At 41.2% G+C, this 24260-nt stretch overlaps 2 protein-coding genes across 15 annotated transcripts in view; both read right to left on the bottom strand.

Moving 5' to 3' along the window:
- Positions 1 to 172: 172 nt before the first annotated feature.
- LOC146556871 (WD repeat, SAM and U-box domain-containing protein 1-like) lies at positions 173 to 16207 on the bottom strand. Of its 2 annotated transcripts, XM_085248365.1 has the most exons (12): positions 14127 to 16207; positions 12837 to 13024; positions 12218 to 12304; positions 10720 to 10813; positions 10176 to 10209; positions 9967 to 10007; positions 9769 to 9852; positions 9462 to 9568; positions 8878 to 8907; positions 5675 to 5851; positions 722 to 856; positions 173 to 587 (listed from the first exon to the last, which is right to left on the bottom strand). In XM_085248365.1, exons 1-12 carry the CDS (start codon positions 14522 to 14524, stop codon positions 397 to 399), a joined length of 1566 nt encoding a protein of 521 aa, XP_085104491.1. In that variant the 5' UTR covers positions 14525 to 16207; the 3' UTR covers positions 173 to 396. The 2 variants fall into 2 exon arrangements, with proteins under 2 accessions (XP_085104491.1, XP_085104492.1); XM_085248366.1 differs by lacking the exon at positions 9769 to 9852 and having other exon boundaries at positions 9435 to 9568; positions 14127 to 16206.
- A 478-nt stretch (positions 16208 to 16685) lies between these two features.
- Positions 16686 to 24260, bottom strand: part of LOC146556870 (bromodomain adjacent to zinc finger domain protein 2B-like) — a 51969-nt gene continuing 44394 nt past the window's right edge. For 11 of the 13 annotated variants that reach the window (XM_085248351.1, XM_085248355.1, XM_085248359.1 and 8 more), the window contains 14 exons: positions 23296 to 23370; positions 22931 to 23165; positions 22782 to 22844; positions 22019 to 22163; positions 21252 to 21907; positions 20774 to 21059; positions 20454 to 20609; positions 20125 to 20279; positions 19769 to 19974; positions 19419 to 19554; positions 18861 to 19007; positions 18415 to 18692; positions 18054 to 18197; positions 16686 to 17936 (listed from right to left, as the gene is read on the bottom strand). In XM_085248351.1, the coding sequence (XP_085104477.1) occupies positions 17789 to 17936; positions 18054 to 18197; positions 18415 to 18692; positions 18861 to 19007; positions 19419 to 19554; positions 19769 to 19974; positions 20125 to 20279; positions 20454 to 20609; positions 20774 to 21059; positions 21252 to 21907; positions 22019 to 22163; positions 22782 to 22844; positions 22931 to 23165; positions 23296 to 23370 (2830 nt within the window). In that variant the 3' untranslated portion in view covers positions 16686 to 17788. The remainder of the gene's footprint in view (positions 17937 to 18053; positions 18198 to 18414; positions 18693 to 18860; positions 19008 to 19418; positions 19555 to 19768; positions 19975 to 20124; positions 20280 to 20453; positions 20610 to 20773; positions 21060 to 21251; positions 21908 to 22018; positions 22164 to 22781; positions 22845 to 22930; positions 23166 to 23295; positions 23371 to 24260) is intronic. The other 2 variants (XM_085248364.1, XM_085248353.1) reach the window with 2 other exon arrangements.

Genomic DNA, 24260 nt, shown 5'->3' with positions numbered 1-24260 from the left:
GTCACAGTCAAAAACACGTGATGCCAGTTGCACAGATAAATGCAGTAAATCTAAAGTTCTAGCATCAGCCTCCATTAGCGATATGCTAATAGTCATGCCAGTCCAAATAAGGCTGTGAAAGCAAACCCATTTTATTCTTTTTATAAAAAAAAAAAAAAGGATTTTGAGTTGTACTTCACTTTATTTTTTTAAAGGCACATTAAAATTGCATAGTTACAGTGTTGCTTTAGAGATTCTCTCTTTAAATACAAGTATATTTGACAGTTATGTAAAATATAGCTAAAAATAATAGTTATTTACTGTATAAATATCAGTCAACTTCTCTGGGATCTCAGATTCTGATCACTTCGCCAGATGTGACTCTTGAATAGCACCCTGAACAAATTCATAATTACTTCAATCAGCTTTTGTTATCAGATGTTGAGCTACTCTGAGCTCCTGGTTCGACTTCCACCGCGTTATAGCCATCTTCAGAGACCTGTTGGGGGTGAGGAGTGTTGTCTGCAGAGGAAGGTTTGTCATGGGGCTGGTTTTATTCTTGCCTCTAATCCAGCTCTCAATAGATTCCCGCTCATAGGAATAGCCATCTGTGGAGCACACATACAGTGACATCCCAAATACACTGAGATAATACAAGTAAAAATCTTTATAGTGAAGCTGTCCCCATCTTTGGCTCAGTTTAAGACGCTAGGGACCAAGTGCTTTTAATTTGTAAACTAACCTGCAGCAATGACCGGATCCTTCATCAGCTCTCTGGTGATTGGGCACAGGAATTCATCTGGGGCTTCTGAACCATTCTGCTCTGCCTTCAGGGCCTCGATTCTCCTCAGGAGACGACCACGAAGGCCCACCAACTCTAAAAAACCAAAACGCCGTTCAGTGTCCTTTTTAGCCATGATGGTGATTTATATCGAGTACCGTGCACCTTTTGTTAATTTTCAAATGTAGTAAAAAGGCTGGTCTCAACATTTCATTTGGCATCATTTAAACCTCATTATCATTACCTTACAAAGACCAACCAAAGACTGTTGTATGTTAATGGTATTCAATAGCGATTTCAATGAATTTGGGTTGACGCAGCGAGGCAGCAGGCACTGAACAGACTGACTTTGTTCTCTCTCAGAACAAAAGGGAGGATAAATCTGAACTTGCACATGATCACTCTGTACTGAGACACAAAGAGCCAGACACCTCGCTGTGTCATGATGGCTGCTTAGCTAACGTCTCTCATTATCCTGCTTGGAAATTAAACTCCAACAGGTCCAAAAAGAGGAAACTCACTCTGCACACAGCTGCATGTCTCTGCCCACTGACAGCCCCCAGTGAATTTATCGTCAGCTGCAAATTTCACCACCAGCTAAAATGGAGTGATGACCTATAGAGCCGCACATGATTAGTGGTGTGTCGGCGTATAATGGCAGTGCCGTGGAGGTGTAGGTCTCATTCAGACAGAGAGAGCAGCTGCAGTGACATTTTCTTTCACAAGTCCTGAAGATTTGGTTCACATATGGTGACAGCCAAAACAAAAAGAGAGAAAAAGCTCATTTATTCCTTCCTATCGCTATAGGTGACTGCTAAATCATCGCATGCATCCAAAAAATTTTAAGCTGACGTCACAAAAAATACATTTTCAGGAAATTTTATGCAGCCTTTATGGTTTAACTAACACCAAATGTGGCCCCGAGAAAGTTGGGATAGGCTCCAGCGACCCTGAAAAGGATAGGCAGCAGAGAATGGATGGATAATTCATTTTTATATTTATGCTTAGTGTGAATTTTTAGGGACATTACAGTTTTAAGTAGCTGCAGACTACCACACTCTCTGCTAATCTGAGTAATTGCACCAGACCTCTCAGTCATGTTTGTGTTTCTTTAATCCAGTTGCTTTACAGACAATCCAAGAAGTGTAGCATTTTATTTGTATGTAATGTAGCACAAATTATAAATAATATTCATCTGTGTGATTTAAGTCTAGAGATGAAGGTTACTAACTAAAACAAAAAACAAACAAACAAAAAAAAGTAACTCCAAAACCCATTGCTGCATTGGTTTTGTCCATCTTCGATATACAGTCTATAATAAAACTCACTTTCAAACAAGTTGGTGCACAGGGTGAAATGGAAATAAAACTGATTTTAGTGATATGCAAATCATATACACCTTGTATGGAAATTAACCAGTATGAAGACAACATACCAGACATGTTTGTTTCAGCAAATTTGGAGAATATTTTTTGTTGCCATCAATTCTGCACACTGGAATAAGGTTCTGTTTGGAAAGTAAGATTTTTTATTTATATACTGGCCTGAACTAAATATATATATATATATATATATATATATATATATATATATATATATATATATATATATATATATATATATATATATATATATATATACACTGTTTTTATAACCTATGCAGAGTGTTCTCTTACTTAAGAAAAAAATTCAATGACTTGACCTTAGTGTCTTCACAGGGAGATACAGGCCTGGATGAGTGAATAAGAAATGTTTTCATGAGCTGTACTGAGGTTTATCATTGATGTGCCAAGGTCATGTAATACTGAGTTTGGATGGCAAAAATGCAAAGTTGCAAGGATTTTTGCAACTTTTATACAACTGTGGCTTAAAGTTGTTTCTAATGATTACACTTCTGGATAGTTTGTGTGTAGTTTGGTTTGCAAATAGCGGCGTGTGCAATAGTTGAAATTGAATTCATACTGATATACAGTATGCGCTCTAAATTTTTCTATCATACATCATGATGTACTGGTGAATATTTGATCCATTTATAGGATGCAATCAGCCTCCAACAAACTGGAGAGGTCTTCACAATCAGCTAATGCTCACAGGGGACCAGTCACTTCACTTACTGGGGAAATTAAATGTTGTGAGTTTGTCTTAATTTTGCACTCATTCACTGAGCAGGAAGCAGAGATGGAGGGAGGAAAGAATTCACGCTCACATTATACAGACTGACTCGCCTTTACCATTAAGTCTGTGCCTTGAAAACGCTGCATTTAAGTTGAAACGCAGATGAAGCAGGGAAGACGTGCTGTCGGAACAACAAGTAGTTCAGATCCTATTGGAAAAATTGCAGCGTCCAATCAAACGCCTTCTCACATTGAAACCCCCCGAACCAATCTGAGTCATCCAATAAACGACTCTTAGATGGAAAAACTACACTTAACAGGGTAATGCTTCATTTAAGATTTCCATAAGTTCCCACACATCTTTTTCGTGGAGACATAAGCCATCAGAACTATAGCGTCCACTTTACATTTAGATAGATAATTTGATGCAGGGCTACAATAAAAGTGCAGAATGAGGCTGTTTCCACAGAGATATGCCGAATTATATTGGAGGAACTTTTCCCCCCTCCCCTTACTCAAAGATTCATGAATATTTCATCGAGTAAAGTGCGCTGGAATCCAATTTGCTCTGTGTGTGTCTGCAGCATGTGTGAGCGACTGTTTGTCTATGCATGTGCACACATTTACACAAGCAGCATGGATGGAAAATGATAGTTGTTGGTTGTGCAGCACAAAAAGGCCACGAAATGTGGCAATCTGCCGTTTCCTCTGTCCTCATTCTGTGGTAATGATGAGAGCTGTCCTCCATACCAAACACATGGAAAAGACATAAGGCATGCTTTGCATTACTGAACAGCAAGCAGGGGGAAAGTTGGCTTTAACGCTTCTGCTACTGTCCAATTAAAGCAAACCCAACAACAGGCAAGAGGGTGCTTTTACTGTGATTAAGGGAGAGATTGTGATTCAGCTGATTACAATTGGCACAAAGTACTCGCAATTAGGCAAGAGGCAGGATTTCTGGGCGTTATGGCTCCAATGCAGCATGCAAACTGCAAATTTCCTTTAAAACTGTGTGTTTACAAAAAGAACTCCAGATAGGACTTTACTAAGCTGACATACATAGGAGGGAAAAGGGGTAACAGCCTGACTCTGTCTGGCTACCTATTCTAAAATATTTTAACCTTACAGTGTGTGAAGTATTTGTCCCCTTCCTGATTTCTTATTTTTTGCACATTTGACACACTTACATGTTTAGATCATCAATCCAATTTCAATATTAGACTAAAATAACTTCAGTTAATACAAAATACTGTTGTTAAATGATGACATCTAAAACTTACTTGGTCCAAAATTTAAAAGTAATCACCCCCTAAACCTAATGAATTGTTGTGCAACACTTGGCAGCAAGAACTACAATCAAGTGTTTGAGATAACTGGCAGTCTTTCACATCGCTGTGGAGGAATCTTGGTCCACTTTTCCTTGCAGAACTGTTTTAATTCAACCACACGTGGAGGGTTTTTGAGCATGAACGGCTCATTTCAATTCAAGTCTAGACTTTAATTGGGCCAAAACCTTAATTTGGGGTTTTGTTTTGGGGGGGTTTCAGTTTGGATCACTGACCTACTGCACAATGCTTGACCTTCATAGCGTGGATATTCTCCTTCAGGATTTTCTGGTAGAATGCAGAACTCAAGGTTTTATCAATTACAGCAAGTCGTCCAGGCCCCAAAGTAGCAAAGCAGCCCTACACCATTGACTACCACCATCATGGTATGATATTCTTTTTACTAAATTCTGTGTTAGTATTACACGATGTGTAACTGGACTCAGACTTTCACCTTGAAACTCTCCCAAGGATCCTATTTTTCTTTTGAGTTGTCGATACATTGCTGGAGTAATTTTGGAAGGCTGGCCACTCCTGGGAAGACTCGCTGCTGTTCCAAGTTTTCTCCATGTGTGGCTCTCACTGTGGTTCGCTGATAACACAAAGCCTTAGAAATGGTGCTGTAACCATTTCCAGACTGATAGATGTCAATGACTGTGTTTCTCATGTCTTCTAAAGTTTCTTTTGGTTGTGGCATGATGTGGCATGTTTTTTATGGTGATTTCTTGATTCAACAGATCTGACAGTAATGAGATCGGTGGCTAGTGAACTGGGGCAGGGTGACAACTACTTTATCGCAAAAGGCCAGATAACTTTTTTTCTCTTAATAAATTGAAATCATTCACAAACTGCATTTTGTATTTACTCATTTGGGTTATCTTCAACTGATATTCAAATTTGTTTGATGATCTGAAACGTTTCAGTTTGACAAATATGCCAACAAAAAGAAATAAGAAAGGCACTGTAAATTTCATTTTTGAATTTGTGTGAATGTTTAATTGCTTCAGTGGAGATAATAATGCTGACATTTGCACATTATTTGCAGCTGTACTGTGATGTTGCTGCCTACATGAGTTGTGATTTCTTTTTTTCTGGCCACAGTTTGTATGGAGCCTTTCTGCACTGTGACCTTGGTCGAACCTGAGGGGACTAATCTTGTTGTCAGCAGGATTATCATTGTTCCCGAGGTAAAGGTCATCCAGCAGGGTACTGTCATCCCAGCGTGATTTGCGATTGTATAAGCAGACAGACATGCTGCTGCTTCACGCCCTTAAATCACATCACTATTTGGGAGGAGTTTTTGGAGGGGAAAAAATAAATCAGAGCATCAATAAAAGCAGCTTACATCATGCTTTCTAATTCAGTCTTGTTATGTGTTAGGATCAGGGAATAAATCCTCACAAAAGCACAGAATCCCAGTGTGTGTCAGTGAAGTGTACACTGATGTTAGTGGTTGCTTTAAATTCCATCCTCACCAATTCCAAGCTCAGCTGCTGTTTCCTTGTTCAGCTGGCTAAGCTCTGGTCCATCAATGTTGTTGGCTTTAAAGACACTGACGAGCTCCACTAGTCCCTCGTCACGCAGCCAAGTCTGCACATCGTCCTCTGACCAATCAGTGAGCAGCAACCCGGAGTGACCTGGCAACTTCCTTCCTGCAAAACACACAACAGGGAGCCAGGAAGTGCTCTGTGATTATTCCCCTAACTCCTGCAACAAAACATACCCGTTGTCAAACAAACAGATTCCATTCGCACTCCACAGTAAAAGGACATGTCCCCTCTGTGAGTGATAATTACTTTGATGCACACTCAAACATGCTGAGGACATTTACATTAATCTTATGCTAACCTTACACTGAGTTGTCATGGTGTAGTTCAGTGGAGACTTGCTTTTTCCCCAGTGTTGCTGAACAGTAGCCCCACATTATGAGTATTCCAAGCACACACACCTGACCTCCCACACAAGTATGTGATCTCCCAAAGGAAAGAAAATGAAACCCAGGGGTGTGTTATTTCAGGCTCCGCCAGCATGTAGCTCGTCAACCTTCGCGACACTATGTGGCCATCATTCATCATACAACGTGGCGACAAACTGGCCTGTTGTGCGTTGGCCCCATTAATGAAACCTCACAGCAGCTTCATAGTTCACATTGGCAGTCATTAACCAGGATTAAACCTGAAGACTTGAGGTGTGTAGCTCATTACTACCTTAACCATGTGTTAGGTTTTCCCCTCCACCTCTTGCTGTCTCTGCTACCCTAAAATAAAAAAATAAAAAAAATCTTCCACATAAAATTCTGCTCTTTAATGCCCACCTGAAAACATGTCTGTTGCTGGACTGCATTTGAATCCAATCAGGGTTATGTTTAACTAATCTAATCAAAATCTAGACATTAAAAAAACAATAACATAAGAACAGCTATGATAATGATAATAATGATAATAATAATAAATGATAAATAAATAAAAATAGTAAATTATTTAAGCTGTTTTCTGTCTGACTGTGGAAAAAAAAAGAGGGCTTTCTCCTGGAAACTGAATGTTAAATCTGAGGTGATGCAAAACCTTCCATAGACCCTTTTCAAAGCTGAATTCTTGACTTGTCACAGTAGTGAAAGCACAGGTGGAATTAATGATAGCTGAGCTCCATTAAATTTCAAGTAACCCATGACGGTCAACCAGCGTGCACAAAAGCAGGAGCTCCTCTCTGCAGCCCTGGCAGCAGCACCTCGAGTCTCCAAGTCTAAGGAGCTGGTAACACTGTGTCAAAGCATGGCAGTTGACTGAAATAGCTCAGAATGCTGCGTTTGATTACTCAGACAGATTCACATATGAAGACTTCTTCATCATTTCCATTCTCTACATCTTATAGACTGGCGAGCTTCATTTCTTCTTGTCAACAAATCCCAACAATAAATCAGTCCTACATTAGCCTGCAAAACCATATCCTGAAGGCACGTTTTTCTGCAAAAGACTCTCATTGTTACTGAAAAAAAAAAAAACCCAAACTATCTACACTTGGTGACACATTTCTTCGCTTCAAAAAACCTATTGGTTTATTTTCAGGTCAGTTCTCCAAAGCAGCGGTCCCCAACCCCCGGGCCATGGACCGGTACCGGTCCGTGAGTCGTTTGGTACCAGGCCGCGAGAGTTGAGGCTCGGGTGTGAAATGTATGGTTTTCAGGGTTTGTTTTTTTTTTCAGGGTTTTTAGCGTTATTTTGTTATCGTTTTTTATCGTTAACTCTGTTTTCCTGGGTCTTTTCACGTGTGTTATGAATGAATCTTCTTTTTTTTGGTACCAGTACTAGTTTTATTTTGTTGTATTTATCCGCGACACTTTAAAGGCCGGTCCGTGAAAATATTGTCGGGCATAAACCGGTCCGTGGCGCAAAAAAGGTTGGGGACCGCTGCTCTAAAGACCTTCCTGTTCATTCATTCATAATGCTCATTAACCAAGAGATGAGGCAAACACAGACTAATTACTCTAGGAGCAAGTTTTCATTTATGACCACTACTATAGTTTTAGAGAGTATTCAACATCATACACTTCACTCCAGGCCACTATAGTCAAAACAACACTTCTTTAGTTTTAACATTATGGCTCTGTTTTTGGAAATGATTGTGGGAAAAAAAAAACACTAGGAAAACTAAGCTGAGCCCAGCTGCAGTGAGAGCAACACAACAGAGCAGGCATCAGTGATAACAATGAAAAGGTCAGAAAGAAAAGGTGAAGGTGGGTTGCAAAGCAGCTTGCAGCTGCACAGAAACAGTGGTTATGTTAAACCACCTTAATAAGCATACCATATATGAATACATACAAAAGGTATAAGGTGAACTGTCAGGTGATTTGGGCTAATAAAGTAATCCGGTAATCTGGAGGGATCGCACGATCATTTTATGATCAACTGCTACATAATCAACTAAAATCACATGTCCAGATATTCATGCTTCGCTTATTTTATTGTTTAATTTAATCTTTCATTTTTTTATAATGTTGTCTAAACCTCAGCCTGCAGTGGCTCTGTGTCTACATGATTAGAATAGAATAGAATAGAATAATCCTTTAATTGTCCCACAAGGGGAAATTTGGCTCTTTCTTGGTTCTGGGCTGCATTTCAGCCTGTGTTGTTGGAGATCTTGTGAAAATCGATGGATTTTCGATGGAATTATGAACAAAAACAAAAGAACGATCAGATTCTGATTCACCATGCAATACTATCTGGGAAGTGTGATTGAAAACAGATTCATTTTTGGCATGACAATGGTCCCAAACACACCGCCAATGCAGTAAAAGCATACCTAGATATAAAAAACACACACAATGGGACACTACCAGTCAGAACAAAAGGCAGCCAGCATCCAGAGAACTTTGAAAGTCCTTTGCATATGTTTAATAATTCTAAGTTTGGGTTTACTAGCAAAATATGGAAAAATGAGGGTCGGCTCGAGACTTTTGTACAGTGCTGCACAATAAACGACAAACAAAAAACCATCACAAGTAAAAACAAAACAGTAGATCCACAAATTGAATTATCCAAGCAGCTGTACTAGATGCTGAGACCTGGACCATCCATAAAGAATGTGAAGAATTAAAATAAATCAGCACTGGTTTAAGCTGAAAGAGTAGCTGAATAACTGAAGATTTCTAAGGGCAAAACAGTGTGATGCATTTATTTACCTTGGCACTGTGTCTCCTTTGATTCAGCTGCTGCCGAAAAACATAAAAGGGAATAGGTTCAATGTGTGAAACGAGAGAAAGAAACAAGATTAAAGGGGAGATAGAGAGAGGCATAAAAAAAGGCAGATCTTCATAGAGATGGAATTTACTTTGTCAACATCAGCCTGACTAATGGCAGATAGGGAAGCTGCAATGATGAAGCTTCAAGGCTTCCAGATGTCTAACGATTGCACCTTTTCATTTAGTATTCCAAATATTTTCTTTCATGTTGTGGTATAACCTTTTTTTTGGTTTTAAGCAGTGTTTGCCTCCATAGGAACAGCCTTCCAAGACTCAGTGGTACTTTGCCCTGCTGCACTAATAAACATCAATCACAATTCCTCCTCTAGACACTGCAGCCAGACAGGAGTACACATGTAATAGGAGCTTCTCTGGCTGGACAACTCCCAAAACACTCTTTTGGGAATCTTTGGCGCTGCAAATGGCTTCTGGGCTTTGTACCACTGCTAACATTTTGTTTTAAAAAGAGGAGTGATTGTGCATTTGCTGGTGCCAACTTAAACAATCCTCTGCTGAGTATTTACCAGTGCTGTCATCCTCATCTCCAATTCTCCACACGTTTACCGATCTGTCCATAGAGCCCGTTGCAATCCAGGGAAAGGTGGGAGATAGCGCAACGGTGGTTACATACCTCCAGGAAGGAGCAAGAGGAACGGGAATGTGAAAGGTGTGTGTGTGTAATTGACTGAAACTGGCACAGGAAGAGAGCGGCCTTAAAAATCTGGTTCCCTCGACACTTACGAAAGGAAAAAAAACCCCAAAAAACTAGCCTTAGATCGTGCAGCATCTTAAACTCTTTCAAGGACATCAAAGCGGTGTGCTGCTTCTTACCTGTGGTGCCACATCAATGACGGTGCAAAAGCAGTGCCGGGGAATATACTTTTGCACCACTGCACCCGGTGCTTCTGGGAAAAGCTAATCAAGCAAAAATCACACTTTTTGATCTGAAACACCAGGACTCCTATTCTGCTGTTTGTCTAATAGCTGCAGAGATTGCATTGCGGTGGGAGGTCAGGCCGGGTCATTTACCTGTCATGTTGTTTCAAAGTTTGGAGCACGGTTCCCAGGCTCTGTACACAAAGTCCAAACACACGAAACGGGAATGTTTGACATCTGTGTTTATGGACGCTGTGATTTATTGTTTAGAAGTCCTCGACCACAGTTAACTATAGCAGCAAACAACAACAAACCTCCCCCCCAACCCCATATTATGGGTGGCGTGTTTGCGCTTTACTTACCGCATCATATACTGCGACACTTTTATCCACGGAGCTGTTGAATATTTAGAGTAAACAAAGTCAACTTCATTTGCGGCGTGCATATGCGTGCATTCACATTGTAGAATAATGAGCAGAAAAAAGGGATTCTTTTCTAAAATAAACACACACACACACACGAAAACCCACCACGCAGAGCACAGATTAACCTTCAGCGTGTTTGAATTTCAGCCAGGGACAACAGAAGGACCGAGCAGAAGCTATATGATAACAAAATGCACTCCTCCTGTGGTCGACTGAGAGAACAGCACGATCAGTGCTCACCATGGCACGGCCGTTTAAAGCGCAGAAAAAAAATGCAGACAGAAAAAAATGAATTTGAATATGAATTGTATCAAATTATGATAGGAACTAATAACACAAATAGAATATTAAACGTGACCTGAAAGGTACAAATATCAATAATTAGTTGCTGAAGCAGGGGGAATTATGGGATGAAAACACTGGAGGAAGTGATTTTCATGTGTGTGTATGTTTGTGACAGAGAGTGTGATTAGCGTCTTACCCCGAGACAACCCATTCTCCATCAGAGGAGAAGGCACAAGACAGAACTGGGGCCGTCTGGCTGGTGAGAGTCTGAAGCAGCTTCATGGTACAGGCTGGGGTTCAACACACACAAGCAAGATGAGACCAAAGTTAAATTGTGTCTGTATTCGATCTCAGCAGTTGACTGAAGTCCAGAAAAAGAAGTAGAGGTAGATGACTTTTTTCCCCCTTGTAGCTGTGCCCCCTGCTGACAACTACTTGGAAACAAATGATTTTTATTTTTGCCAATAAACTCACATCGACTGCATTAATTCTTCATGCTAAAACCAACTGATCTGCAGCAGCATTTATATAATCATCCTGCGAATACACATGCATTAAGTCAAACCTTCTCCCCTTTTTCTCTTCAGCAATAAAACATAAACACACCATTTTCTCTGGGAGGTTAATGTGTTATTTCCAGGCATATTCCTGATTGATGTGAAACACCACAGTGGAGTAGAAAACCGTAACGCCTGATTAAACCCGACAAATTAACTATACAAGTGAGACCAAAATAAACTAAACAAATGTGACGTGTGGATTGGAGATGTCAGCAAGTGTTGATAGGTGACTTGAAGGGAATGCTTCAGATCTGACAGCATTAAAGGCTCGACCCATGGAGCTAATATGCAAAGCTGGAATTAGAGATTTTTCCGTGAACACATGGGGCTTGTACACACTCACACAAAAACAAAAGCGGGGACTAGAAAAAATTTTCCATTTCGACAGCAATCTCAGCTTTGAAATGCGCCCCTTGCTTCCCTAAATCACGTACACTTGAGTCTCTTTTTCATAAAATAGTGGAAGAGAGGTTCGAGCGCACAGTCCTCATGCCAAGACAAGATAAGTGCACATTTCAAAAAAGGCCGAGCTCAACCTCCTTCACATCTGAGGACAAAAAAAATAAAAAAAATCTAAAGCATAATGAAATGAGGACAGACATTGTCTGGTGTCCCTCGGAGATAAAGGAAAAAAAAAATCTCCACGGACTTGGGTCACCACGTGGGACACATCAAATCCTCCCAAGAAATGGCTGTTACCATAGCAACACATATTGGAACCTAACAACATGGTGTGTTCACATACATAACGAAAAATACAGTCTGTAGCCGGGGTACGTACGTGTGAACATACACAAATGTTCCTCCTCTGCTGCTGCTTGTACAAGATGTAAATGTCATCATGGATACATGCAACTGATTTCCTTCCAACTCTTTCTCACACACTCACACGCACACACACACACACACACCTCTGCTGCTGCTGCTGTATTTCAGCAGAATGTCTTAAAGTGATCCATTATTAATGAGTCAGTCTGCAGCTGATTTACTCCACACACTAATAAAATTCTTCTATTCTGCAGAGAGGTTTCAAGGTTGAAGCAGTCAGCACATTCTCCCTCCCTGTCTCTCCCGCTCGGCAATCGAGTGAGGGAGCACTCAGGTGGGGAAGCTGGGGCAGAGGGGTCGGCCTACCTGCTCCTTCACGCTGGGAAACAATCCATATTTTCAGCTGGCTGTCCTGTCCGCAGGAGGCCAGTCGAAACTCCACACAGCAGCCATCTGCAGAGCCAAAGAAGCCACATCCCCTTTTTGTTAAGATTCATGCTTGAATGCGTCTGAAAGCAGAGGGCGGCAAATATCATCTGACGGCCTGCTTTTTAGCTGCAACCCATTCATTACAGCACATACAGCAGTAACACTAACATAACAAGTGTCTTTATTGGAGCCAGGTACTTTGCTTCTAGGATTACATGCAAGTTGCTTTTAAACTGAAAATTGTGCAAGATGAACCTAATGCAAAAGGAACTAAGGAAGGAGAGCAAAAGCAATGAAATTGCAAAAGAGTTTTGATGAGGGAAAAAGCCCCACAGAAAATGAGGTGAGTAACTGAGATGGTCAACTTTTATTTTGAACAGGAATCTGTAGTTCTAAAGATTTGACTCAATTTACCAGCACCATTTAGATGAAAAATGTGAGAAGATAGATAGAAATCCCATTTACCCTGACGTAAAACCAATAAACGCAGCTGATGTCTCATATTTTATTTTCAGATGAATTTCTACAGCAGTAGTAACAAATGAAGAGAACTTACTAACGATGAACTGGGCTGCAAAGCAGCAACAGGTGACTCCCAGGTCGTGAGCGTCCTTCTCAGCGTGCAGAAGGCTGGTGTAAGCATCCCAGAGTTTGAGGTCTCCACGGGTGCAGCCGGTCACAAACATCTGGGCACATGGAGAGAAGCAGCAAGCCACGACGCTGGCCTCGCTTACGGTGGCACATCTGCGAGGGGGGGGGGGAGGGGGATGTTGGCACCAACTTGAGTGTGACTCGCTTTAGACTTCAAGGTTTATCAGGAAGTGTGTAAAATTCGAAGGAGGGAAATTTAATTTGTTTAGGCTGTGGAGTCCTGCACTGAGTTTAATGATTTAAACCACCTGTGGGTATTAATCAGAGACACACAGCAGGCCTAGGGGTGCTCAGAAAAGCTGTTCCAGAGCACAAAAGTGAAAAATCAGAGGATTAAAACACAAAATAATCCTGATAAAATGCTTTTTTAATTGGCTTATTTAATCAGAATTACTGAGTTGGCTGCTTCTGTGTTTGTCTAGCTGGTTCCTCTGTGATTTTGTTCCATCTGTCTGTGATGACAGAGCTGTAACTTGAAGACGAACCTGCAATAACTTTAAGACAATTACTCCAGTCTGTTGAAGATTAACAAAGCAAGTTTCAAAACTTTATTAGAGCTCAGTTACTTAAAGATCCTGTAGAAAGATGTTTTATGTATTAAGAGATCCTTTCCTTTATGTCAAGATCATTTTTTTAGTTTATTTTCTATTCCCTTCTCACCGTTTTGATTTGTGTGTCTAATAGAAAATTCAAGTTACATTTTGTGCAACATGAAGTAAGAGAATCTGAAGAGACACTGATGTGTGCGATGACTCCATCTGCTGATAATGGCTGAGAGAGGTTTCTAAAGGTGGAAAGAGTGATTCAGACTTTCCCAGTTCAATTATTAACCTCCAGTCTCAACTTGTACAACTGTTATGTCAAGACCGCACACAGAAGGGTTAAGAAAGCACTCCATGTTCAGATAGCTGACATTTATCAGTAAGCAAATATTTTATTGACTCCGTTATTGGTTTTGAACAAAAATACTGAAAAACATTTTTCACGTGTGAATTTGTAGTTTGTTTTTTGTTCCAGTCACGTGGACAAAAAACTATTTGGAAACAGAGAAAAATGACCTCGGATTGGATAAGAGTCTGACTAGTTAGCTCTTATTTTAATATTAACTAAGGCATATTTTGACATTCATATTTGGAGAAGATTACATTAATTATACTAAAATTGTCACTGTGACCCTGTGTGATGCTTATTGTACCTGCGTAGCGTTTTGGAGCGGAAGTCCCAGAGGGCCGCGGTGCCATCGCAGGCTCCTGCCAGCAGGAGAGAGGAGTCTGGCGCCAGTGCGCAAACTCTGAGAGGACTGCGGCCTGGGTGCTCGAGCGTAGCCTTCACCTCACCTGTTTCGGCGCTCCACACGATGACAGAGCCGTCTGTGGAGCAGCTGAGCAGGAAGCTGCCGCAGGAGCTGAAGCAGCAGCAGTGGACCCCGTAGCCGTGACCCCTGAGAGGAGAAAAGGGAAGCTCCGAGAAGTCGGCCGTGGTATAAACACGGAGCGTTTTATCACCGGAGGAGGTCGCCAGGAGGGATGGAGAGAAGGCACAGCAGGTGACCTCATCTGTATGATGTCGGAGAGTGCAATTTAAAGACACCATTTTGTGACAGATGTGCTGTTGGCTTGGAAGAGGTTGGCTCACAAGGTGGCGCAAAATACTCAGATATTCCTGCACGAAACCAGCTGATTTCGCCTCTTCTCCCTGCTGTCCTACCCGCTTCGCCCAAAGAGAGCAAAGTCACAAAGCTGTCACCACAACCTGTTGCTCCTTATGGCTCAGCAACTGCTTCTCGACTTCCTCTTTCTACTCGGCTGTAAATCTGTGTCTCTCGCTGTTATCGGTCATGTGATACGGAGTTACACAATGTTTACAGTCAAGTGTTTTCATTTTGTATAATTTAATTGACTATAACCTGAGATTTTATATACATGCATATAAATAACATTTGCATATAATATGTATGCAGTGAGGCAAGTTAGAATTTTTTTTGAGTACCTCTAATAGTAAAATAAATGAACATGTAAACACTAGTATTTGGATGCATCCAAATCCTTTTACATATAATTTAAGCACTTTTCCTCTGCCCTGTAGTGCTGTTTATCTATCATATGACTGAAAGACTCCATACTTGACTCATATATATAATTTTTTTTTTTTAAACATATACACATTTATGTATGTTTACATATCTCCTGTCCTCTGTTGCCACATAAACGAGTGTAGAGAGATCTTCTTTGTCCTAGACTACAAATAGTGCATTGTGGTGCTCAAAGTGGACAGAAAAAAAATCCTACAGTTTCCTTCTGGAAATGACCACATCACCTACATAAATCTGCAAACATTGGGAGGATTTTCTTCCTACCAAGTGACACTTGCCAAACAGTATGACTCTAAAGAGATAGTCCTCCCAAGACACTGGACTCATGCTGGTGACAGCCAGGTAATACAAACTGCAGGTATATAGATAGCCTTCTCAGTGATCGATTGAAGCCTTGTCTTATCTGTTTTTTTGATCAGTGGAGAGGAAGTAAAGCTGAACATATTAAGTTTATTCTCTTTTTTGTGAAAAAGGAGCAGGTCTCAATACGTGTTAAAATTCCACCTACTCCTGTTTGGGTAGAGTTTGTACATAATATGTAGCATTTAAGATGATTTCATGTTGTTTCTTACACACTGTACATTGAGTGTAAGCATTTTCACAAAAGACACTTAGATTTTCCTTTGTTTTCTTGATATGAAAGCATCCAGCTATGCATACTATACACAGAGGAAACCAGCTGCGGATTAACTACCTACAGGTTTAACAGATTTTTGGGGGTTTCTTTTGTGTTTTTAAGCGAGTAATAAGGTCATGACTTCAGACTGCATTATATAAAATGACATCACTGCACTGTAAACATTGTCCACCTCATCATCACATGACTGATAACAACAGCGAGCGATACAGAGATTTATAACTATGTAGACAATGGGGAAATATTTAGCCATTTTAACACCAAAAATATCGACTGACTTTCATATTTGTAACAAAAATTACAACAAATATCTTGTCATTAACACATTTCATTGTAACTTTGGACATCAGGTATTAGGCTCAATGACTCTACAGCACTAAATCTGGCTTATCTACCCCATCCACCTGTAATCATTTTTTAAAAATTTAAATTATAACTATATTTTTTTTCCTCCCATTCTCTATAATATAAATATACAGCTGAGGTCATAAATTACCCCACAGTCACTTGAACATAAAGTTCCAGGTACATATAGAAAAGAACACTCTTTATTTGCCTGTACCTCTTGTTTCCTGCTCTGTCAAAGATATGATAATCCTCAATTCATATTTATCTGCCTCTGTGACATTCAATGTGGCTCCACAGTCTTCTGTGTGTTCTTTCAATCAGGAAAGCGGTCAATACCCTCACAGCAGGAAGCAACAGAGCTGAACAGCTGGAGGAGGGAAGGAAAGCAGCGAGGGAAAATGAAGTATTAAGCCATCTGTGATACGAGAGCTCATCAGTGAGGAGGATGCCAGCAGCAACAGCGCGCCAAACAAACGTACCAAGGAGGTCAAAAAGAGGAAAGGAGACGACAGCCTACCCAGCTCCCAGACAAAGTTTGACAGCCCCATCTACTGTGCAAAAAAAGCCAAAACCCACAAAGATGACAAAAAATGTGCTGGCAATATGCCGGTACAGACGTGTGTGTATTTAGTGCATGCATATGAATTTTTATTATAGCTTTAGCAAACTGATGAAAACAAACAATTAAAATATGAGATATTAATAAAAGAAAAATGTACCTAAGAAAAATATTAACAGCAGCAGCGAGGGCTTAGTGTTGCTATTTTGAAAAACCGGTTTATTTAATCCATCCACACCAGTGTTCAAAAATAATATTCCTACAAAAGTCACTACTCATTACACAATTTTCATAATAAAATGCAGTTACTTCAAGTCTTCTGACTTCAGCTGTCTTGAGATGCCTCCAGCGGTCCGTGACACTGACTCCCCGATGGATTAAAGCTCCAATGCAGGTTTCACGTCAGTCCACGGGATGTCTGACAAGGCTCTGTTTGAAGGAAACGCTTGGAGATGAAACACTATGCACCACATTTAAGAGGAGGAAAGCTCCTATTACAGCTCCTGCAAATGTTTCCTACGATATACTGTGCAGGACACATACAGTACACACACTGCATATAGAAAAAGAAAAACATCCTCCTCAGAGTCAGGCACTACAATTCTGAGGAGTGCTTTGAGTGGATATTCAGATTAAGTGCTACGACCATCCTTATGCAATGATATCATCTTCATCAAGACCGTGCAGTAAAAATACACTTAACATGTAATAACTATGACTTGAGTGAAAGAATTAGCACTTAATGTGTCAGTGATCCCTCTTTGCATTACTCAGTGAACTTGTGAATGCATTTAGACAGAGGAACTGTTGGTACGGTTAGTAATGCTTTTTTCATTTATTCAACAGTTGTTACATTGTAAGTCTCGTGCCTCTGCTTTGAAAAGAATACAATGTAAAGTAGTTGAGAAAATAAATACACATACAGCACACACAGAGATATAACTTAGTACCGATGATAAAAAAGTAAAGTCCCTGCTCAATATTGTATTTCGCACAAACAACATTGAGCCGAACAGTCAGTGTGTTTCAATAAACAAAACAGTATTGCACTTGAAGATACAAATCCATTAAGTGTTTTGCCTACACTTGCAGACAGACCACAGTCCTGTCCTTCAAACTGCACATTGATTTATTATAACCATGTAGTCACTTGGGGTCACAGGTGAAGAGAAGGCCTCCGACACCCATGAGAAAGTTGGACATGTCCACTTTGGAATGTGTTCACTGCAAGAATTCAGTCCATCGCTTGTCGAAGAATCTCCTCATCCTGTGGCCGGCTCGTCCGATTTCAGAGTCATCTTCGTTAAATCTCTCACAGTTATCGAAAACCAGGTTCACGTCGATGATGAATGTCTCCAAGTTTAAATACCTGTAATGATTAGAAATGGGTTTAATTTCAACTCATGAGCACTGTCCGAGTCATAAAATGTAAAATTAGGAATAAGATATGTTATGAAAACATCCTAAAAACTACAACAACACATACTGGTTACTGGTTAGCTTCTCCTTGATGGTGGAGAAGTCCATCGGTTTCTTGATGACTTTTCTGTATCCAGGAACAGCTCTGTGGTTGACTGGGGTGAGAAAAGGCCAGGCATCCTGATGGGCCTCCAGCTCAGCCAGCAGCACTCTGCAGGAAACAAAGAGCAGACACAGCTGAGCTTTTTGCATTGCAAATATATGACTTTTCACTACAACGGTCTGATTTGTTTACCCTTTAGTGATTTAAAATGTGAATTCTATTATAAAAATGTGTCACAGGAGCCTAATAATTTTAAACAATGACATAAGCTATATTATCAAGCTTCTAGGATCTAATTGCACAGTAAGTATATGCATGTGCGTACCGGCATATTCCCAGCTCATCTTTGTGCGTTTTGGCTTTTTTTGCACAGTAGATGGGGCTGTCAAACTTGGCCTGGGAGCTGGGTGGGCTGTTGTCTGCTTTCCTCTTTTTGACCTCCTTGGTACCTTTCTTTGGCACATTGTTGCTTCTGGCATCCTCCTCACTGATGAGCTCTCCATCCACAGATGGCTTAATGCTTCGTTTTCCCTCGACGCTTTCCTTCCCTCCTCCAGCTGTTCGGCTCTGCTGCTTCCTACTATGAGGGTATTGACCGCTTTCCTGTATGAAAGAACACGCAGAGGACTGTGGAGCCACATTAAACATCACACAGGTAGATAGATATGAACAGAGAGCTGAAAAATGAATAGCAAAAAACCCAGAACAACAACACACACACACAAAAGAATATTGGCTCTATGATCAATCCCTCAGGGGACGCTGATGTACCTTTGACTCACAAGCTGGACAAAACCAGTCCCCATCAGGCACTGTATTGATCTTGGGTTTATGGCAGTAAGTGTGGCAGCCTCTATCACAGCCATCACAGAGTAAGAGCAGCTCTTCATTATCTCCTTTTTGACAGAACTGGCAGTGCTGGAAACAACAGCAACAAACGGTGCAGGAAAATGAGCATCCCTCTTTAAAAATTGTAATAGATTACCCCAACTGGTTTAATTAAAGCTAAAACAGATTAGTGAGATACTGAAAAAGATTATAAAAAATAGTGATTTATTGTGAATGAGATATATAACTGCTACCAAATCTTTCCTGCATTTAAACCTTCTCCAGAGCTTTAACCAGCTATCTGTGCCATCCTGCGTTGGTATCCTTGACTGTTTTTAAGAAGGCTTGTATATTTTTAAATTAGTTTTCATGAAACTGAATGAGAAGCTATGCAGCTTATAAGACTGCATGGTGACTCTTATTATATGCGATCAAATAAGGTAAACAAATCTGTGATGAAGAGAGAGAGAGAAACGTGCAGTGAAAGCAGGTGACACCAACCACTTTCATGATGGCTCGTTCCCAGGCAATGGATTTCTGCAGCTGCTGAATGCAGAGTGACAGCTGAGCTGAGCTGCGGACTTGACCGAGGGATTTGCGCCACAGTCTCATCCCAGGAGCCACCTCCTCCTCACTGCTTAAAAGGTCACGGGAAGTAAGACCACTTGTAAAATTAACTGAGAAACATGAGAACAAGTCAATTGTACAAAAAAAAAAAAAAAAAAAAAAAAGAGTTGCAAGTTCTTCTTTCTGGTGTCCTGAATCTTGCATTGTTATTTTCTACTTCTAATACAAAGACAGGCAAGGTGGCCTGTGTCTGACAAGTGGTATTTTAAGATCTCGTAAAGTACCTTCGCTCAATGTTCCTCTCAAGTTCTGCCAGCCTAGTAACCGCTATGTCAAGGGGATTGTTGGGCCGCCGCACCATAGAGCCAGGAACATCTTCTTGACTGGCGTCTCTCTCTCTTTTGTTTTCCTGAGCCAGGGAAGAGAAGGGCTTGTGCTCATGATAGACCAGATCCTTACTGTCAGACTGGGGCTCAGGGTGCATCCAACCCTGACAGAGATATCAGGGAAATATGGCCATCACAACACCTTATTTTAATCACACAGGTATATATATTAAAGAAAATTTCAATGGCCTTTCCGAGGAAATAATTAGAATAAACACTGAGGTTTTCTAAACAGCTGAAATGCTCGTCACTACCTTGACCTGCAGGCTGGCGGAGATGACTTTCCTCTCCAGAGCTTCAACCTGTCGCAGCAGGCGAATGTCCACCTCCATGGCCTTCTCCTCAACACACCAGCTCTCCACTGCCTCCTTGCTTACCTCCTGCTTTTCCATCCCTGTCACACCAATAGCTGCCACCAAATATGTATGAAAACATTAAAGCAAACTGCTTTCTAAGGAACGCTTTTAAAAAAGAAATTCCATAGCCAAATGTGTCACATCACATTAAAAACTCAAATAACAATACTTTTAAAAATCATGAAATGCTGAATGTCTGCCGACTCTCAAAGGAAATGTGAACCCACCATCTTTGCTGTTCTCACAGAGCTTGGTCATATGCTCCATATGTTTTTGGATCTGTTTCTGCAAGGCCTTCTCTCTGATGCCCCGGCAATGGAGGGTCTTGACCAGACTGTGCAGGTTCTCCATGTCAGACACACTCCACCAGCCATGCAGCATTTCTGGAAACACACACAAATTGGAGAAGTGACTGTGCTTTTCAATTCTAGCAACATTTGTTTGTTCGACTGACAATCGCCACGGCATATTCTGTTGCTGTCTGGGCAATAGATATGTTCAGTCCAGCATATCTGATTTGTGCATACTGGCAGCGTGCCGTTCTTACCCTCTGGGATGGGCCGAGGATAAGGGTAGTCTTGGGTTTTGGACCCCTCTATGGCAGCATATGAGGCACAAGTGGACTTGTCACTTGGGGACTCTGAGGTCTCGCACTTGTTGATAGAGTTATTTTCCAGAAAAGAGGCCTCATTTCCATGACCCTCTGCATGCTGTGAAGCTAGATCCACCATAGGGGGTAGAGGTGTGCCAGAGAAGGGCAGGCTGGGACTTGCCACTGAGCTAGACATGTCATGCTGTGTCAGTCTGCCTTCATGAATGCCAGACTTTACTTGCTGAGAATAAAAATGCATACACTCAGAATTATGATCAGATTACAGTTTTATTCCAATGCCACATGCATGGTCCAACAAAGGAAAAATTGTGATGTAATATGGACTAATTCTTGCAACACTTATCAGCGCTCTAAAAACTCATGAACTGATCCTTCTATCTGAGATGGAGATGCATTATTGTTATCCACCAACCTGAAAGATAGGCAATTCTGTGTTACTGATCCCAGGAGTAGTGTTGTAGCTATCTGTAGCTGAGGGATTAGTGGAGAGGAAAGAGGGGGATTTGGTTCTGATGGGTTGTGGAGAAGATGAGGAAACTGGTGGACTGGAACCAGAGGTCACTGAGGACTCGTCGCAGGGAGAGCGAGGAAATAGGCTAAACCACTGGCTGCTTTTTTCAGTCAGTGTCTTGGACAGCTGGTCATAATGAAGGCTGGACTGAGGACTCTGGGTCACCCAGTGAATGCTTTTCAGCTGAGTAGCACTGAGCAGAAATGGCACCGCAGTGTCCAATTTATCCATCAGACCCTGCTGAGTAGGGACTATCTGTGAGGCAGGATACGAAGGATAAGAAGCCGTGGTGGGGACTTTAAAAGAATGACTGTTCTGTGTATTGATGTCTGAATCTTGACCCATTTTGCCTACTTCTAGAAGTTTGCTGAGCTTAGATAAAGAGCCAGGTTTTTGGAGGAAGAGATTGTCTTTGTCCTGCTGGCTAGCTGTATCATTGTCTGTGCTCTGTGTGGAGCTGGAGACCACCGGATTTGTCTGTTCCAACTGCTCCCCTTTTACTCCGATCACCTCAGTAGCCCACTGTCTTCTTCTCTCCTCCTCCTCCACTTCACAGCCTAAGTAACATAAAATGAAAACAATGTTAAAAACAAAAAAGAAATCAGTAAGGATTTTGATCCTAAACACACTAAACAACGACCAAAGGAGACATTGGTTTTGTTTTGCACCTTCACTGCTCTCAGTGCCTTCAACAAAAATGCCACTGCACTGTGGAAGGACCCAGTAGCGCCGCTTGTATCTGTCCTGGCCAATCATCACAGAGCGCAGTAAGTGGGAGGAGTCAAACAGCTTCTGTCTAATCTGACTCTGTTGCTAGAGAGACACAAAGTTCAGGAAGTTATTAACCCACTCACACAGAACCTGGGAGTGGTAACAGAGAGAAAAAACATTATGAAGGCCACATTTTACTACACTAAGCACACAAAATTCCAATTGCATGTGTGAATTTCAACAGGACTCTTCTAATTTGTAACCACAAACCAAGTGTACAGGGAGACCCATGTTCCTATAGGAAACTAAAGGCTAATTTATGAAAATTGTTTTGTTGCTCAGTACTTATCTTACTAACAGAGTTTTGCTTATGAGTCATTGCTGTGTTAAGTTTGAATCACTGAACATGTTTGCAGTTCAGTGGTCGATGCTGTGCACTTCATGCTGGTTTGTTATAATAGATCCTCATATTACATTTTATTTCTGGCAAACAAATCAGTCAAAATATGAGAATAAAATGCATCATGTGACTGTTAAGTACTCAAAATAATAATCTGTAAATTGTAACCAATTATTTCCTGCGTTCACCTAGTAGCATTTCAACCATTCAGTGTAGTTAAATGCTACCTTGATGTGTGCACATCTTTTTATTATTATTTTTCTACCACTCCTGGGTACTTTACATTTATGAGTAATTCTTGAGATTGGGGTTTCATTTACCTTGTATGTTTTCTCAATCTGTTTCTCAAGTTCCTCGATGCTGGCAGAGCGTACACTGTCATCCTACATGGAAAAAAAAGTGGACTATTGCCATAATCAGCACAGATTTAGTCAGAGGCTCAAGTTAACAGCATTATGTTTCCACTGACCTCCTCTTCACATATGTCTGTTTTCTTTCCTCTTTTTCCACCTGCTTCTTCTTCCTCCTCCTCCTCGTCATCTCTTTGGTCTTCACTGTCATCGTCCTCATCTTCCTCTTCTTCACTGTCCCCTTCTTTCCTCTTGGATTTGTTTTGAACACTGACGAGCACAAAGGCATGGTTGTTCTCTCCTGCCCAACTGTTGTCTTTCTTCCCCGTCTTCTTGGTGTGGATACTCCTCAGTCTTTCAAAAAAGGAAAAAAAAAAAAGAAGAAAAAAAAAAACAACATAGGAAAAAAGTAAGTGCTGGTCACAAAATGTCCAAGTGCATGCACAAGAATCTTTGAACAACAGCCGAAATCACGTATACTTACTTCCGAAGCTTTCCCTCAACAACCCACTTATCCTTCCTCAGGTTGGTCATATAATCTATGTTTTTGTCGATCTCACTGAAAAACATAAAAAATAAAAAATAAAAAAAAATGTCGAAACCGACATTTCGGTGACCTTTTTGTGCAAGAGGATGAGGCATTTTCAATGCATTGCAGTGTGCACCAGATGTGCTTCAAAGTGTAGAGCTAATAAAAAATTGATGCCACGTAGTTTGATGCAACCTTGTGAAACTGTCAATCAGACCACGATTTGTCATATTCCTTTTAATACTTCAGCTATTCCATTAAAACTGAAGACTCCATGAATAAAACAAGCCTGAATGTTCCACTCTCAGGCACAGAAAGAAAATTAACACACACTCGTCTGGCTGAGTGTTGCGACACAAACAACCTGCTGCTTAACACTGAGAAGACCAAGGAGCTCATCGTGGACTACAGGAGGAATGCTGACCCACGTCCACCCATCTACATTAAGGGGACGGGTGTGGAGCGTGTGAGCAGCTTCAAGTTCCTGGGAGTTCACATCTCCGAGGATCTCATCTGGACGACCAACTGCTCCAAGCTGGTCAAGAAGGCTCATCAGCGCCTCTTCTTCTTGAGGACTCTGAGGAAGAACCACCTGTCCTCAGACATCCAGGTGAACTTCTATCGCTGTACCATCGAGAGCATCCTGACCAACTGTATAACAGTCTGGTATGGGAACTGCTCTGCCTCAGACCGGAAGGCGTTGCAGAGGGTCGTGAAAACTGCCCAATGCATCGCCGGAGCACCGCTTCCTGTAGATGTCCTTTATGGCAGGAAGTGGTGCTCCGGCGATGCATTGCCATAAAGGACATCTACAGGAAGCGGTGTCTGAAAAGGGCTGGGACAATCATCAAAGACCCCAGTCACCCATCACATGGACTCTTCACCCTCCTGCCCTCTGGGAGGCGCTACAGGAGCCTCCG

The sequence above is a fragment of the Mchenga conophoros genome, linkage group LG16 (genome assembly GCF_057382185.1).
Source record: "Mchenga conophoros isolate Kocher_MC1m ecotype Shallow Benthic linkage group LG16, M_conophoros_male_GT1.1, whole genome shotgun sequence".
Taxonomy (NCBI): domain Eukaryota; kingdom Metazoa; phylum Chordata; class Actinopteri; order Cichliformes; family Cichlidae; genus Mchenga; species Mchenga conophoros.
The sequence above is the reverse complement of the archived record's forward strand: the minus strand, read 5'-3'. Positions and strand labels throughout refer to the sequence as shown.

Coding starts and splice junctions, on each gene's coding strand:
- LOC146556871 (XM_085248365.1), bottom strand. CDS start 14,524: ATGGTGTCTTTAAATTGCACTCTCCGACATCATACAGATGAGGTCACC. Junction 8,908..9,461: donor AGATGAGGATGACAGCACTG/GTAAATACTCAG, acceptor GTTTTTCGGCAG/CAGCTGAATCAAAGGAGACA. Junction 588..721: donor GGATCCGGTCATTGCTGCAG/GTTAGTTTACAA, acceptor TGTGCTCCACAG/ATGGCTATTCCTATGAGCGG.